At 41.4% G+C, this 17,802-nt stretch overlaps 1 protein-coding gene across 1 annotated transcript in view; it reads left to right on the top strand.

The window, feature by feature from the left end:
- Window positions 1–17,802, top strand: part of abcc9 (ATP-binding cassette, sub-family C (CFTR/MRP), member 9) — a 48,062-nt gene extending 30,260 nt beyond the window's left edge. Inside the window, exons 26-41 of the mRNA XM_041963529.1 lie at window positions 39–112; window positions 252–389; window positions 860–1,011; window positions 1,126–1,195; window positions 1,346–1,503; window positions 1,751–1,843; window positions 2,499–2,601; window positions 2,910–3,023; window positions 3,876–3,996; window positions 6,251–6,381; window positions 8,007–8,085; window positions 11,410–11,518; window positions 13,933–14,036; window positions 14,143–14,276; window positions 15,047–15,109; window positions 16,848–17,802. Of these exons, the coding sequence (XP_041819463.1) occupies window positions 39–112; window positions 252–389; window positions 860–1,011; window positions 1,126–1,195; window positions 1,346–1,503; window positions 1,751–1,843; window positions 2,499–2,601; window positions 2,910–3,023; window positions 3,876–3,996; window positions 6,251–6,381; window positions 8,007–8,085; window positions 11,410–11,518; window positions 13,933–14,036; window positions 14,143–14,276; window positions 15,047–15,109; window positions 16,848–16,985 (1,781 nt within the window). The 3' untranslated portion in view covers window positions 16,986–17,802. The remainder of the gene's footprint in view (window positions 1–38; window positions 113–251; window positions 390–859; window positions 1,012–1,125; window positions 1,196–1,345; window positions 1,504–1,750; window positions 1,844–2,498; window positions 2,602–2,909; window positions 3,024–3,875; window positions 3,997–6,250; window positions 6,382–8,006; window positions 8,086–11,409; window positions 11,519–13,932; window positions 14,037–14,142; window positions 14,277–15,046; window positions 15,110–16,847) is intronic.

Below are 17,802 nucleotides of genomic sequence, written 5' to 3'. Positions count from 1 at the left end.
CATTTGTCATACGTAACACCTGATTTTCATCCTATCAGAGGAAGAAGAGGAGGAAGAAGATGATGACAACATGTCCACAACCACTAACAGAGGATCAAAGATCCCATGGAGGGTAATCCATCCATACAGCTGCTCTGTTTGACACACAGGCTTTTCATACAGAGCGGTTCTCCCCAAGATAATCGATTAAGTTAAAATGTCGTCATTAGCCGCCATCATTTCATCCACCTGCTGCCCCTTCATCTCCTCAGGTGTGCTGGTGTTACCTGTCTTCTGGTGGGTTCTTCATGGTCTTCCTGATGGTGTCCTCTAAGCTTCTCAAACACTCTGTCATTGTTGCCATTGACTACTGGTTGGCTATCTGGACTTCCTCCAAAACCAATCAGAGCGCCGGAGGAGGAACAGACCTGTCTAATGGAACCAGCCTGGCTGACGGCGCCAACACCACCCTGCCCACGCCTGGTACTGTGGAGGCGGAGGTATACGATTTCTCACAAGGGTTTTTTTTTCCAGTTTTTTAAGATGTGGGCTGACATTTGTGACAGATTTGCGGAATAAACGGGATATAAGATTTGGTCATTTGTCAAGCATACAATTAAGAAACGATGGAGAATAAAGTTTAAATACAAGTTTAAATGGAGCTTTTCCTTCAAATACATTCCTATCTTCCCTTTCGGTGGCAAAAAATTACAGGAAACTTCTTGGAAATATAGGAAATTATATGGAAATTACAAACATGAAGAAATTAAATGTTACCATATTGAAATAATAATCAGGTTTTAAACAATGATTTGAATGGTCTTTGGCCTGTGTGTGTGCGCGTGTGTGTGTGTGCGTGTGTGTGTGTGACCCCCACCAGGACTCGTACTACCTGCCCGTGTTCATCATCCTGTGTGCGGCTGGGATCACGTTATGCCTCATCACCTCTCTCACTGTGGAGTTTCTGGGTCTTTCCGCAGCCACCAACCTGCACCACAACCTGCTCAACAAGATCATCCACGCTCCCATCAGGTACACATGTGCACACAACTCTCACTTTAACTCCGGAGTTGAGCTGCATCAGTGTGGTCCATCCATGATGTGTGCTTTAGGTATTGTTGGATGTATTTATTCCCTTCTCCTCAGATTCTTTGACATCACCCCCCTGGGGCAGATCCTCAACAGATTCTCAGCTGATACCAACATCATAGACCAGGCAAGTAGATGATCATTAGCATGACAGGCTTATCTGTAATCAATCAATCAAACTTTATTTATATAGCACTTTTCATCCATTTAAAATGCAACACAAAGTGCTTCACAAAATACCAACCAAATCTGATTTCATCGTCTCTTTGTCTCTCAGCATATTCCTCCGACGCTGGAGTCTCTGACGAGATCCACGTTGCTCTGTTTGTCCGCCATCGGCGTCATTTCCTCCATCACTCCAGCTTTCCTCATCGCCTTGTTCCCCCTGGCGGTGGCGTTCTACTTCATCCAGAAGTACTTCCGGGTGGCCTCCAAGTGAGTCCACAGTGTGTTTGTTGTTGATAGAGCGTTAGTTTGGCCTTATTTGTAGACTGAGGTTTGGCTGAGTGTTGCTACTCTGCTACTAATACACAGGATTTAATGTTTAACTTCATAAAGCCTCTGGCCTGTTAGTTGTAAGGACATCAGGCAGTTATCATTGGGTGTGTAAAATAAACAGACATACACAAATACATGTTAAACTTCATATTGTGAATACCCTGTCTATGTCTGTCTGTTTCAGGGACCTCCAGGACCTTGATGACTCCACACAGCTTCCTCTGCTCTGTCACTTCTCTGAGACCGCGGAGGGCCTCACCACTATTAGAGCATTCAGGTACAAAGCACTGCGCCATCATTAAATGCTGCTTCTATTTGCTGCATCATTAGTGTCAGTAGTTGTGGTTTCACTCCGAGCATCTAGTGACAGACGTTCAGCTGTGGCTCGTGTTGCAGTTATAGTTGCATTGGTGGAAGCGGTAGAAGTTTCTTCTTGTATTTCTGTCTTCACCCTCTTTCCCATCGTTGGTATAATCCAACATTAAACAGCTCTCACGCTGTTTTTCTCCTGTCCTCCCCGAGGACTTCCTCTTCCTCGTACACACACAAATATACAAACACTGAGACACACACACACACACACACACACACACACACACAAAGAAACAGTGAATCTGGTGCTGCGACAGATTCTTGGCAATCATTGGATAGTTCCCATTATCATTATCTGCTGGTCTCCCTCCAAACCAAGTCTGGTTTAGATGGCAGTGATTTACTGCTGAACTCAGATGATGATAAAACCTTGAAATTAGATATAAAATGAACCGCAGGAAACTAATTTATTCTTTTATTTGAAAATGTATTTATTGACATTGCCTTCTTCTGTAGACCTCTTCTTGGATGCCAGAACACAGGAAAGAACAACCAAAGGCATTCATAGGGGATGGAGGGGTGTGTCGTGTATCTTATATGTGTGCAAATGTTCGTTTCAGACACGAGGCTCGTTTTAAACAGCGTATGTTGGAGCTGACAGACACCAATAACACCGCCTACCTGTTCCTGTCTGCAGCCAACCGCTGGCTGGAGGTCCGAACGGTGAGGAACTATTTTCAGTAGTTTTGTCTCTCATGGCTGGTCACTGATGTTCTCACAGAGACAGGAAGTCAGGACATGTTTTAGCTTGGATGGGCAAAAATATGGTGACCACGCAGTCAGTGGTCCACAATGTGTGAATTTAATGGAATTATTAAAAAGAAGAAAGATGTAAAGCTCATTCATACTGCAACTAGGGCAGCTTTTTGTTTTTGCCACTTGGTTTGCTGGCGTCCAAAACTGTAATTTTTTTATTATTCTTTAATGATTATGAGTAACCATTTCTTCTTCTCTTCTCCTTGTCTGTGCAGGACTACCTCGGAGCAGTGATAGTGCTGGCAGCAGCAGGAGCCTCCATATGGAGCTCACACAATGGTCTGCATTCAGGAGGCCTGGTGGGCCTCGGCCTCACGTACGCCCTCACTGTGAGTTCGGTCTAATGTCACTGGTCTAATTTCCTGTTTCACTTCCTGCCGACTTACTAAAGTACCTGACCACTCTCAGCCTGTGCTGTAAGTAATTACACCTGATTGATTCTCTGCAAGACATTTGTCATTTTGTACTTTTTAGGGACATTTTAGGACATTTTTGTCAAATCTTAAACGGACACGTGGCATTTCATTAATGTTAAATGTTCAGTCTGAGTCATTATGAGATGCTGAGCAGAGGTACTGACTGTGTTACTTCACTTTGCAGGCAAGCTTACACTTTGAAATGCATTAGCTGTTACGTAATGTGCCAGTGCAGCCTAGTGGTAGGAGAGGCTCCTGTAAACAAACAGTCAGTATATCTTCACTGTTCCTGCTGCAGGTTTTGAGGGAATATGCACCATTAAAGCATGAGAGCTGCTGCAAAAGAGGGCTCATAATTACGAGGTCCTGTCCTGGGAGGGGACCTTTATGAAAATGTACTTTTAAGATCTTTTCATGTCAGTTGATTATTGTCTTTACTGCACAGATAAATACATTCATGTTTAATCAAATCACCATAAGTGGAAATACACCAAACCTGTGGCCATTTGACATTGTGATTAGTGGTTCTGCTACATTCAAAGTAAATTTAAATGTGAAAAATATATAACACAAGTACTGGTGAAATACTGCATGTTTTAAGCTGCTGTGTTTGCTTCTGTGAGTGGAAGAAAGGGAAGTTAGGGTTCATTTTGACCCCAGGGCCCTGTAATAGGCTATTTATTTTACCAGTGATTCACACCGTAGACATGAACATTACCTTGATAGTGGAAACATGACCCCGTCTCTTTGTGTGTCACTGCGTAGGTCACCAACTACCTGAACTGGGTTGTGAGGAACCTGGCAGACCTGGAGGTCCAGATGGCAGCTGTGAAGAAGGTCAACAGCTTCCTCGGCACTGAGTCGGAGAACTACGAGGGATCTATAGGTAACTGAGTCCTTTTATGAAGCCGACAGACACCAACATCGGTCAACAGGTACACAACAACACACGTAACCTTAAATCCTGATGCAGCGTCGCAAAACTTTACACTTTATGGATTTCACTTACTTTTTGATGTCTGAACATCTTTGACATGACTGTGAGTGGGTTCAGTTCTATCTTTTGCTTAAGAGTCCTGAAGCTTCGTTTTGGGTTTATGGGATGTGCTGTTGCTATGGTGAAATACAAAGTTTTTTCATGATAACACAACATTAAGGCTTTTCATTATTTAATCGGGGTGCCATAGAGATTACTAATGTCTAACAAAGCCAAATCAATTCTGACCAAACCAAACCTTGAACAAAAAAGGAAAATACTATGAATCTGCCAAAGGACCAAGACAGAACATCTATTTCTGGAAACATAACAAAAACAGTTCCTGAACTTGAAGGATGACTGGAAATAACAAAGAAGCTGAAAAGAAACCAAGAAAGAAACAGAGAGAATTGCTCTTTTTTCTACATTCTATCAGGTTTTCCAACTCTTTGTCTCATATAAGGATCATTTGTCTCAATGACTTCTCCTCTCAGTCTTGTCTCTTTCAGTAAATGACCCATGAAACCATAAAACAATCCCAAAACCCGAGTGACAGAAAACAAAAAGATTCTTCTCCTCTGACGTCATGGAAGCTTCCAGCGAATTGATAAAAGCAGCAAAAATCCTCTAAAGTTCAGGAGGAACGAACTAAACGAAGCCTGCAGCAGAACTATGAAAGTCTTATCTTGTCAGTGTCGTAATATGAATAATGTGGTACATAGACACCAGTGTTTCTTCATAGCATTCCCTCTAATCTGCCCAGAAAACAGTTGTAAATTATCTGCTGTGGCTCTGGAGGGAGTTCCACTTGAGTTTGGAGATTACACATTTTCAATGGAAAGCCTGTATGACAAATTGGGAACTGGGTTTGAAAAAAAAAAACATTTTCCAGGCATGGAGCATCAAACAAAAGATACGATCCAGCTGCATTATGGGAAGTGTAGGATCCAGAGCCCCCCCCCCCCAGCATGAGTTGTAATAACTTTCATGGACCTTCCTCCGTTAGCACTGCCACCGTTAGCATGTTAGCATTTAGCTCAAAGCACTGTTGTGCTGAGCCGCTAGCATGACTGTAGTCTCCTAGTCTTGTGGACTTGGACCTTTTCTGTCCCTTGCAAGTCCCCCACCTTCATGGAACTGCAAACCTAAATCACTTGTGTACTTATTGTGATGTAACATTTCTTTATATCTTTGTACCAGTGTTTACAAAGGAGCAGCACTCACCAATACACAGCTGAGGCACCTTAGAGCTGTTACTTATACACCAGTAACACCACTTTATAATAGAATGTGGGTGCTCATGGTGTAGTTACTCTAAGTGTAAGGGCTCAAACAAGCTGCAAGTGGAGGCTGAAATGTGCATCAGTGTGAGGTGCAGTACTGTATTGTTGGATAAAGCTTAGATTTCTGATAGACTGCACAAAGTCCATGGTCCATAAATAGTCTGCACAGAGCCAGGAAGGTATCGAGGGGGGACCTCCAATGCAAAATGTTCCAAATTAGTCATTTTCACCCTACAGTTAATCATTCTTATGCACAATTATGGTGTTTCCAAATGCTGCATATGTACTCTGGCTGCTGGGTTAGAGTGCAAACCTTAATGTTACACACCAAATCTGCCATAGTATTTGAGATTGTTAAAACTTTCCCAAAGCAAGTCAAAGCTGGAGTGTAGTCCCTTCTTTGCTTTCCATATAAATTAAAGGTCACATGAAATTTGCAATTAAACTGAGAAGGGCTGCAACATCATACAACATGATCTTACTGTAAATAATCAGGACAAACATATATAAATAAAAGAATAGAAAATAGATGTAATGCTCTAATCTAGTCATAATTTTTTTTGTATTTATTATTATTTATAGCTATAAGTAGTAAATAGTATATAACTGTACGCTTGTGATGTCAGTGGAGATGCTCAGCAGCACTTTAATAGGACAACTGTTCCACTGTATATCTGCAGTGTTATGACTTGGTCCATATGGTCTTTAAGTTCCTGTTTACACCAGCAGGACTGTTATGTAGACAACTGACAAGCAGCAGGTCTTCTGTTTTTTGTTGCAGTGGTCTTAAACTGGTGTTGTCTGGTCTAGTGTGGTAAGGATCAGAGACAGTAAAAAGGAGAGAGAGAGAAATAAGCCCTCCTGTTATTCTCTCCCTCCAGACACCTCTCAGGTGCCTGAGAACTGGCCCCAGGACGGCGAGATCAAGATCCAGGACCTGTGTGTGCGCTACGATCCCATGCTCAAGCCAGTGCTCAAACACGTCAACGCGTACATCGAGCCAGGCCAGAAGGTAATTAACATGAAGCTGTGAAGAGAGTGTGTGTGGTCGAGATACACCTACAGTGACGAAGAGAGAGTTCATTATTTCATTTCTTCAGATATCTTTTTCATCTCTGATTTGAATCGTAGGATAATGATAATATAAAGTACCACATGTAATACTTTTACTGGTAACACTTTAACCACCTCTGATTAGCATGTATGAGTACTGTAAATACATATAAAAACCCCAAAATATCCGTCTTTCATTGGCTGAAAAGTACAGAATTGATAATCTTGTTCAAAGAAAACAAGATATCGCTGCCAGACTCCATTGACAGAAACACTAATTTTACCTTGCAGATCATCGTAAAACACACTTCATTCAAACTCAACAGAAGCAAAATGAAACTAAACAAAATTGTCTTGGTTAGTCTTCCCACTGTTCCAACAATCACCACCAACTCTGGTTTGGTCAAAAATATCCTAAATTCACAGAGTTAGATGTGAATCAGGAGAGGAGCGAGAGGGAGCGAGGTCGAGCATCAGAGTGGCAGCGGGAAAACCAGCGTGGAGCGTTTTCACATCTAACCTGGTGAATAAAAGTATTTATGTTGTTGGGACAGTGGAAAGATTGTTTTGGTGAATTTTATTTTGTTTCTGTCAAGTTTGAATGAAGTGTGATTTACACTGAGCTGCGAGGTAAAATTACCGTTTCTGTCAATGGAGTCTGGTGGCTTTGGCGAAAAATAAGACGCAACAGCCAAAGCAGTACTGTATTAATCCATGCACTGAAGCAGCTATAGATGGCAGGTAATTCACACAGTGTTGCTGGGAAAGAAGAACCTCACATCACACTGAAATAACACAGTGGTGACGTGACGTCCATAACCAGAAAGGAATGTTCAACAAAGAGCCAGCAGAGAGAGGGACAGGAGGAGGTACGCACAATTAATGAATAATGACCCACAGGGGGATTACAGGAGAAGGATATAAATTTGAATAAAACTTTCTCCACTATGTGACCAGTAGGTTGTTGATGAGACGTTCACCATGATGAACAGTTTTTTGAGCATCCTCCTCTCCACCAACTCTTGGACTCTAGACTTGTCTCCAGCACAGTCCTGGATCCTCCTGCATCATTTTATTCAGTGTGTTTGTGTAACTACACTGTAAAAAATTTGGTAATGAGGTTTGTCAGATCCTGGCTCTCCTAAAATCCACAACTGAATTAAAAGACACATAATAATAGGGATACAATTAAGATAATTTCCCTCATCTTAATGTCTGTTTTTTGTCAAATCATTCCTCCACTCACTCATTAATGCATTTGTCCTTTTTTATAGGGCAGAAATCTTTGCTTCTGAACTTTGAGAAAAGTGTCTCACTGGGGTTTTGAATGTAATAATGTCGTTAATATCGTCTAACAAGTCCAGTCTAGAATGTCTAATAAGAAGACGATGAATTGTTGTTTAAATGTGAACCTTTCCTTTGAAGTCACAACCATGTGCCTCCAGTAAACTGCGAACTGGCACTTTGTGACCAAACCCCGTCCACGCTCAGCACGTAGCCGCCACTCTGTTACCACACAGGTGTCTGATGTCTCGCGGCAGTGTCACACTGAGGCTTATTGGCTGCCTCTCCTCTTCCTGTTAGGTGGGAATCTGCGGCCGCACGGGCAGCGGCAAGTCTTCCCTGTCGTTGGCCTTTTTCAACATGGTGGATATTTTCGAAGGTGAGTCTGTCGCCTGTCACGCTGTTAACAGAGAGAGGGAGAGTTCAGAGAGAGTTCGCGGTTAACCTAGCGTAGCACGATTTGATGATTAGATGTTAAGTTTGAATATTCCTGTGAGAAGAAACTGCCAAATAAAAGTTAAAATAAAAGAAGTGTACATGTGGATCAGTTAAGCTGAGGCGATCATTGAGCTTCACCCCCCATTATGTGTATTTCAGTATAATATAACAATATATAATATAACAAAAATGTATGAAACCACCAGTTTAAGCCTCATACAGCAATGATCTTGGCTCCCAAACCGAAAATATTACAAAATATTATAATAATATTATTAAATATTATAATAATTTGGGGCGTTCTGGTTGCAGCAGTAGCAGTAGAGCTAACAGTACCGATTGGTTGAGACAGAAATATTTAGAGTAAAGATACTCAGGCATCATGATGGACTTAACAATGCTTTTTATTCCTGCTACATGTAGCCCTGTTAATTTACCGCCCTTGTAGTTTACGGTTCCTTCCTGAAGTGGTAAACATAAACCTTCTCAGTCTGTAAACCAAACTGTAAATCTGGTCCCTCTTAGTTCCTCTTACTCACTGTAGCACAGCACGAACGTGGCCCATGAAAATGTTTAGTCCCAGCTGTAGCAGCTTTTTCCTGAATTATTCAAATGAGACCACCTAAGAAGCGAATATTCCTCTTGGATGTGGAGGAAGTGGTCACAGGTTTTCTTCTGTAGCTCATGCTACATGGTTGCAGCAGTCGAGGTTCGATTCCAGCTGGAATGCATTTCATACCCTTCTCTCTTCCTGTTTACCTGTTCGTTCTTCTTCTGTCACTTTCAAATTAAGGCAGAAACCTCACTCATTCTCCTTCAGTGGAAATCAGATAAACCCCCCTCTTTTATTAATTGGACTAAAGAAATGCTCTCTTTGTTGCGGCTAGAAAAAATGAGATACAGTTGGACTAATTGCTTTGGAAAATTTTGTGTGACCTGGCGCCCTTTCATTGAATATGTAAAAACCTGAATCTATCATAAAATGTTTCCCTGTCCGTGTAGGTGTAATGGAGTAATATCCCTTTTTTTATTATTATTTATGTTTTTTTTTTCTTCCTATGTTTCGCATAAATATGTGTAATAATCCTAGGTGTTTGCATATGTTTACTTATTTATAGATGTACTCTTTCAATAATTGTTATTGTTATTATTTTGTTAGTATACAGTTTGTATTATTTATTTTTTCAGTCTTGATTTTTGGGGGTGGGGGGGGGCATGTTTGTTTATAAATGAAAAACTATAAATAAAGTATTTAAAAAAATTAAAAATAAAACCTCATAGACCTCACACCGAATGTGGGTTAATCCGCCACTGAAAATAGTCCCCAACAACAGCTAAAAACTTCAGCGAGCAGCTGTTTTAAAAGATGAAACTATGTATTTGTGACTTGTTTTCAAAGATTCACGGCTTCTGTGTGAACCAATGGGCTCGGAGCTGAGAGCCACAGGCGGGGTGGGGAGTCAGAAAGTGTTGAGAGAGTGTTGCTAACGCGCTGTTAGCGGCGGTCTTACAGGAAAACACCAGCCTTATCGTTAAAGGAAGCTTCACTACACCAGAGCAGGTCATCTTGACTGTGGAGACGACCTGCTTTAAACCATTAAACTACATTTCACCTGAGTTACCGACAAACATGTGACACTGACTAAACCCAAACACAGTCGAGGGTTGAGGTGATTTAACTGCGGAGACGAAGTAAACATAGATACCGTAATGGGTTTTGGTAAAACTAAAGCACTAGCGGAGGTAAATTAGTCCTCTATATTACCTTCAAAAGACATCTTCTCTAAACGTCCGCCCTGTAGTGTAGTCGTGTATATTTATGTCGGAGGAAGCGTTTATTTAACCGTCCCTCCTTGCATTTCGGCTCCTTTTAAACACTCGTGCAGGTCTCTCTAAGTGAGAATCCGAAGCTCTTTTTGTTCTCCGTGTGTGATGTTTCACTTTTAAATTCCTGACAAAAGGACCTGAAGTAGGCTCTTCAATCAGAGGATTAAAATCAGGACATAAGAAGAGACGTGGCCCGTTTTCTCGCTGTCATTTCCAGCCTCTCTGTAATATTTCTTCAAGACAGCGGTCTTAAAGTCTTAAAACTGTCTTTTTTTATTTACTGGATTTCGCGGTCGTATAATTCTGTTTTTAGTCTGGATGAAGATGACGCTCCTGGACAGATTATTCAGACAGAGATGAGATTACACAGTCACTCTTTCCATACACACACACACACACACACACACACACAGCTGGGCAGACGTTTCATTTAACAGTAAAGTGACGCGTGTGACAGCAGCATTTCCTTATAAAGCAGTGGAATAAAAGCAGAGCAGCGTCCTCATGATAACTCTCCTGACTGAACAGTCTCGATTTCATGACCCCAAAAATATAATGTTGGAAATTTGATTAATAACTGAACAAGCAAAGGAGTTTTCTTGAGTTCAGTTCAGAAAAACTATACTTATATGGATTTTTAGATGTTTATATTGTTTGTCATTTATCTGAGAGATGCTGAAAGTTTAATATCATTTGCTAACAAATTGAATATCTTTGGGTTTTGGATGGATGGTTGGACGAAACAAGTCTTTTGAGTTGATTTTGCTGTTTTGTTTCCCAGGATAAGTGATTGATGTGCGTTGGGATTAAGTGATGTGTTAAAATTTTCCAACCGGCGATTGCTGATATGTTCACGCTTTTTTAATTTTAATTAATTTTTAATTTTAATTTAATTTTATTCACTTTACGGATCCCAAACTGGGAAATTATTCTCTGCATTTCACCCATCACTGTAAACACACACATGCAGTGAACACACAGGAGCAGTGGGCTGCCGCATCAGGCGCCCGGGGAGCATATGGGGGGGTTAAGTGCCTTGCTCAAGGGCACATCAGCTGGCTAATGAGGGAGGGAGGGGATACTCCACCACTCCCAAGTTTCTCCGCTTCTCCAACCTCTAGGCCACGGCTTCCTAATTAAACAGAAAAATACAGCTGCACGCTGAGTCTGGCTCACTCCCAGTGCCTTTAACATCACTGATGGGGAGAGACGGGTTAGAGAAAGTCACCCCAGAACTGTTTTTAAATGTGTTTCAGTCGCAGCGACAGTGAGGTATTCTATTATTCTATTTCTAACATTGTGCTTTGGATGCACTGTTTGGGTTATAAACATGAAATAATCCTTAATGTCCTGAATAATTTTATCTGATTATGCTTTTCCTGTTTAATTGTACTGTGACTCAGATTGGAGATGTGAGCATATGTTTGCTTATTTGCAGGCAAGATCATCATTGACGGGATCGACATCTGTAAGCTCCCTCTGCAGACGCTAAGGTCACGTCTCTCCATCATCCTCCAGGATCCTGTGTTATTCAGTGGATCGATAAGGTGAACGAACGAACGAGCAAAGCTTTAGCATGTCCGGTTTAATACGCTGTGAAGGATTCACTGCAAACCAAGCTCTGGTGTATTAATGGAAACAAATGTGTGACTGATATAACCACTGGATTTAAACCATAGCCAGTTAGGTTCATTTTTTACAGTGGTCGTCCACAGAAACCAGTGTTTTATATCATCACCTGTAGGTTTGACTCTGAAACGGTTGAAAACTAACTCAGAGTTACATAAAAAAACACTTTAAGACGTGTCAAAACTTTCAGAAAATCAAAATCAAATCACTTCAACAAACACAAACATGCTCATTATGTTCCAAACCCTCATATTTATAAAAAAAATATGGATAAATATGCAACAATTAATTGATGAGCTGACCGATAAATTAATTAGCAACAATTTTGATAATTGATGAATCAATGATCAAGTACAAACAAAAGGCGCAAGGATCTTGGCAAAAGGAAACAACTCTCAAACTCCTGACAAACATGAAAAGGGTCTCTAGGACTACTCACGTATCTTAACAAGGCAAAAAAAGGAATCAAGGATCTTTTCAGAGCCAGGAAGGTCAAGGCTGGTTCACAACATGGCACAAGACAACCTGGCACAGGACGAAGGGAGACGCGGACTATATATACACGAGGTAACAAGGAACAGGTGGAAACAATTAGGGCGGGGCAGACAATCATACAGGCGGGAAGGACACCAGGAAGTCAAGGGGTCTGAAACGAGAGGAGAATTAGGTTTCACAATAAAACAGGAAGTGCAAGACGAGACATAACGCTAGTGAACAAACACATTGACAGACACGACGAGACATGACACAAAAGTTCTGGGGCGGATGGAACAGAAAAGCATCGCAGGCTGATCGGCATGGAGACGAGTATTAGGGTCTGTCTGTTCAGTAAATATGAAGCTACTGCCGGCAGCTGCCAGATTTCTTTCTACGTTGCCAACTGAACTTTAAAGAGAGTGTTGGCAGATGCCCTATCAGGGAGGAACAGTACGCTCACACCTGTTTCAGCTCTTCATGAAAGAAACCTTCAATGAACGATCGCATTGAGTCGCGAACGCTGGTGGATCAATGGGAGGAGAGGAGGTGCCGTCAGAACTCTGGCTCTCAGTTCTGCTGACACCACGATATGAGCTGAAAGTAAGAAGCAGCAGCGAGTGAATAAATAAGTAATATAAGAATGAATTGTGGAGTGTTTTTGTGTCCTGAGAGACATTTGTCACATGACGACACAAAGGCCCAGCTGTGGGGTTAGTGGTTGAAAACACAGTGGGAACTCTGGCTTGGACCTAATCTGACTTTTGTCACGGACGTCATGGACTGAGGAGGTCGTCGGAGGGATGAAGGACCCTGCGTCCTTTTCCGTCTCCTTCTTCGTCTCTGTCACACACACACTCACAACCTCTGCGTGTTTGTGTTACCAGAAGACACTGTGACTCTGTGTTTGTTGTAAAAGACAAAGAGCATGTGCTATTTGTTTGGACAGATAAGGCGCTCTAGATAATCGTGTGTGTGTGTGTGAGAGTGTGTCTTGGCATTTCCACCGGCTCTTGTTTATGTGAACGTAAGCCGGGGGGTGAATGGTCGACAGTAACTGTTTCACACTGTTATCTGAGATGTTGTCGTTATATTCTGACTCACTCTGATTCTGCCAAACACAGATTCAGTCAAATCTTAAGCAGATTTATCACATCCTGATTATGTCTGCAGCTATTCCTCAAAGTCTCATTAAGAATTAGAGAAGTTTAATGTTGAAAAAAACAGGGATTTAATTGTTATATTAGCTTTTAACAACAGTCATAACCTCTCTGCATGCAACAACTGTGCAGGATCCCTGTTTTTATATATCAGGCTAATCGTTTTTATATATTTTTGCAATATTTTCTCAATTTTCTCCCATTTTTCAATGTCAGGTAGGTAAATTGCATCATTTACTGTCTTTTCTAAGGAGACAAACCAGCAAATAAACAGCTTTTTCTGAATTTAGCATTTTCTCACGCAGTTCACTCATCTCCTCTTCCCTCCATAGACTCTACACTCCTTTACATCCACCAAACTCTGTGCTTTTTTTCTCCCATTTCGGCCTCTTCAGCTCACATTGCACTGCATATAAACTGTGCACTGCATATAAACTGTGCAGGCGCTTGACTTTCAAGGACTGAAGGAATCTGTGCAAGTTGATGGAAAGAATGTGGTTTGTTGTGGTTTCAGGTAGTCTTCAGGGCTGCCCCAGAGCTTTAGTGTGCTCACATTGTAGTGCATTAAATCAGTGAGGAATAAATTAAAGGTACATGCATGCTCTGTTGCTCTGCCGTGTGCAATAAGTTTCTGTAGAGATGCACCTGTTCAGCATCCTCCTCATCAACTCAGTTTAAACTGTGTCCTGTTGCTGCAGGTTTAATCTGGATCCAGAGAGGACGTGCACTGATGATCGACTCTGGGAGGCGCTAGAGATCGCTCAGTTGAAGAACATGGTGAAAGCGCTGCCTGGAGGACTCGGTACTAAAATCAACATCCGGTTTCATTGCACCAGAAGTCATCTTCGAAGTCCTGCAGGATGCATTGAATAGTAATTGAATACTTGTGTGTAACTGAATGTGTCCAGATGCCGTTGTGACTGAAGGTGGAGAGAACTTCAGCGTCGGTCAGAGGCAGCTCTTCTGTTTGGCCCGAGCTTTCGTCAGAAAGAGCAGCATCCTCATCATGGACGAAGCCACGGCGTCTATAGACATGGCCACGGTGTGTGTGATAGTCTCAGTGACGTCAGACAATAGACTGCACCGCTTCTCCTTAACACATCCATGTGTTTGTTTTGGTATTCTCACCCAGTTTGCTGATTCATTTGTTACTCAGTTCTCAGTTATAGACAGCGTGGACTGGATTTAAGTACATTTACTCAGTTACACTTACTTGTTATTTTGCAGTCTGTAGTTTTATCTTCACAACATATGACTTTATATGTCATCATATGTTTGTGAAATATATTAAACTAACCAACAGTATATAAAATAGCTTCAGTCAGCTCCACCTCAAATAAATACAACAGTAAAATGCTAATTACACTAATAATACAGTAATATAATGCATAATTGTATAACTCTCAGGTGTCATTTCGCAGGATTTTTAGTACTTTTGATACTTTAAGTACATTTTGCTGATATTACTTACATGGACTTTTAGTTGTAATGGAGCAATGTTACAATCTGGTTTTGGTACTTTTACTAAAGAAGGGTATCTGAAAACTTCTTCCGCCACTGGTGATAGAATTAAATTGAAATAAACTTCAAATGTCAAATAGAAATCCCCAAAAAAACATATGGAAAGTACTCACAAGTCTGTTTCTGTGACAAAGAAGATGCAGCAATACTACATAACATGGCACTTTAATTGTTTGCTAGTGTGAAGCTGTATATATACTATATGTACCCGAAATCAAAGTAAATGTACTTCACCTTTTTCTCGTTTAAATTTCTATTTTTCAGTTATTTGTCCTCTTTTCTTCCTTGCAGGAGAACATCTTACAGAAAGTTGTGATGACTGCGTTTGCAGACAGGACAGTCGTCACAATCGCAGTAAGCCCTTCACTCTGTTCGTTTGATTCTGTTGTTCAAAGTGAAGTAAAAGGGACACAAACCTCAGCCAGACTCTGAACAAAGCTGAGCTTCTGGGTTTGCTCAGTGCTGATAGATGCAGATATGTGGCTCTTTTTCTTTGAGCTTCATGTGCATCTATTATATTTTCCTTAAGGATGCTTTATGCATCTTTTTGTGCTCCTTTTCCTTTTCCACACTAACTGTTTTCCAAACTTTAATACAGTTAATATTCCAAATGCTTTTAGCACCTTCATCGTAGCCGCTTCCTTCACTTATCTGCTTTCCTTTTCTGACTCCTTTCTCTCTGTGATTCTGTCTCTCTTTTTCTATTTTTATTTTCCTTTCATTCACCCTCTCTGTCCTTCTACACTTTCCCTCCGTCTGTCCCTCTCATGCTGTCTCCATGCTGTTTTCCGTCCCGTCCTCCCCTCTGTCCCTTCGTCCTGCCGCCAGCACCGTGTGTCCTCTATCTTGGATGCCGAGCAGGTGTTGGTCTTCTCCTCAGGGATCTTGGTGGAAAGTGACTCGGGTCCCAGCCTGCTAGCACAGGAGGAGAGCCTCTTCAGTGTGCTAGTGAGGACTCACAAGTAGACCTGGATCAGCACAGACCGTCTTTTCCTGCCACTTTTCCACTTGTTTCTGTTTTTCCTACTGTTCCTGGCTGAGTGTGGGTCTGCCGAATCCTCACTGCCACTGACAGCCTGGTTGGTATCAAAGCAAACTATTGCATGCTCTTTTGTAGATATTTCATGTAGATAAAGTGCACTTTGGCCACACTCTGCAACAGCTTACAGTGTTATCAAGACTTAACGCATACTTCAGTGCCGTCAGTGTTCAATGAGAGCATGTAAAACTACCCTTAAATCCATCATCATGCCACTTGTTGGTGTCATTTTCTGTGATATCTTCTGTTAGCTTCATCTCAGGGTGTCCCAGTTGATTACTGGTATTCTGGGAGATTTAGACCTGCCGTTCACTGTTGGTCAGTTGGAAAAACTAAACATGTGAGGACTGAACAAGTACTAGCTGATAAATTTAGATATATTATGTGTCTCATTGAACTGCTGTGGTAAAATATTCACCACACAAGAAACTCAATGTTTGACACCTAAATCCTCCACTTTTCCTTAAAAACTTTCCTTCCTCTGAAGTGAACCACTTCTTGAGTCCTGATCCTCATCCCCACAGTGTCAAACTTAGCCTCAAATCACTTTGCCTCATGTAGCAGAAAGAGCAACATCATCTGCAAAGAAACAGAGCTCCCATCCCAATGTGTTTGATCTGGCCAGTGTCTGGACCTCAAACGGCTTTCCTTTAGTCTCGTTTTGGCGTTACCTTCCTTGAGACAAAGATGAAAGACAGTTTGATCAACCACAGTGGCCTCCCAGTGGCTTTCCTGTTCACTAACTTTTTGTTTAGTCATCGGTGCCCCGACACAGAGCACAAGGCATCAAACCAACAAATCCCCCAATACTGGTTCCAGGAAGAAAATGTCAGATTATGAGACACAGTCTTGAAAGTCATTGCATTTGGTCATTGGTTTCTTTTTTTGGGATTGTGAGAAATCTTATAAATTACTTCTAAAAAACCATCAACTCACCGATCCACAAGGCTCTAAGAGTTGAAGGCTCAGTCATGTGACCTCTAATGTGTGTGCTGAGATGCATTTATTTTATTGACGTGACCTCCAGAGTCTAACTGTCGCCTTTGTTTCCAGCACCGCGTCCACACCATCCTCACTGCTGATCTGGTCATCGTGATGAAGCGAGGGAACATTTTGGAGTACGACAAACCCGAGACTCTTTTGGAGCAGGAAGACGGGATGTTCGCTTCATTCGTCAAGGCCGACATGTAGACCCGCAGCCAGTCAGCGCGCCGACAAGACACTGATCAGTCTGTTCATGTTCTTCTTTTTTCACATCCGTTGTTTTCTTAATGAGGCCGACAGACCTCTGTGACGCTCCGGTGAAGCCGATAATAGACTGTTTCTTTAACGAGAAGCTTCTCAGTGTATTCACTGTTAGAGAAAGGTTGTACTTGAATAATTCGTTCAGTACTGGCTTTTATTAGAAATGACATGTAGAAGCACTGTATATATATAATTTTAAATGATAAAACAAGTCATCAATCAGTTTATCCAGTTTGCGCTATTGGAAATTGGCAGATACAAACATCCAGAGTGTTTTTAACACATTAAGAAGTGAGATATTTGTGGATTATTGACCTTTAAGTAGCCAGAGTACAAAGTCAGAGTAGATTAAGCATCATTAAGCATATCATCTGAATATCAATCACAGGTCTGTGATTGGTTAAATGAGCTCTGACACTCACCGTGTCTGTAGACTCGATCAATTAAACTACAGAGATGTTTATTGCATAGTTGTAGATTGAGCCGAACATCATTTTAAATTGATTGAACTCCAAAAGTCTTTAATTATCTAAATATTTTGTACATTTATTTAAACTTTATGCACAACATGTATCGGTTTTGTTACTCTTTAGCACCTGTATTATGCAATAAGAAGTGAGGGAGAAACGTGCATTTAAAATCCTTTTTAAAAAGGCTGAATGTTGGCGTTGGCCAGTGTTTCCGTGCTCTGCACACATCGATGCATCCTGCAGAGTCTCACTGTAGAACATTTTTTAGACCCTGGCGTAGGATGTGCTCCATG

The sequence above is a fragment of the Chelmon rostratus genome, chromosome 22 (genome assembly GCF_017976325.1).
Source record: "Chelmon rostratus isolate fCheRos1 chromosome 22, fCheRos1.pri, whole genome shotgun sequence".
Taxonomy (NCBI): domain Eukaryota; kingdom Metazoa; phylum Chordata; class Actinopteri; order Chaetodontiformes; family Chaetodontidae; genus Chelmon; species Chelmon rostratus.
This window is presented reverse-complemented; position numbering and strand designations above follow the sequence as displayed.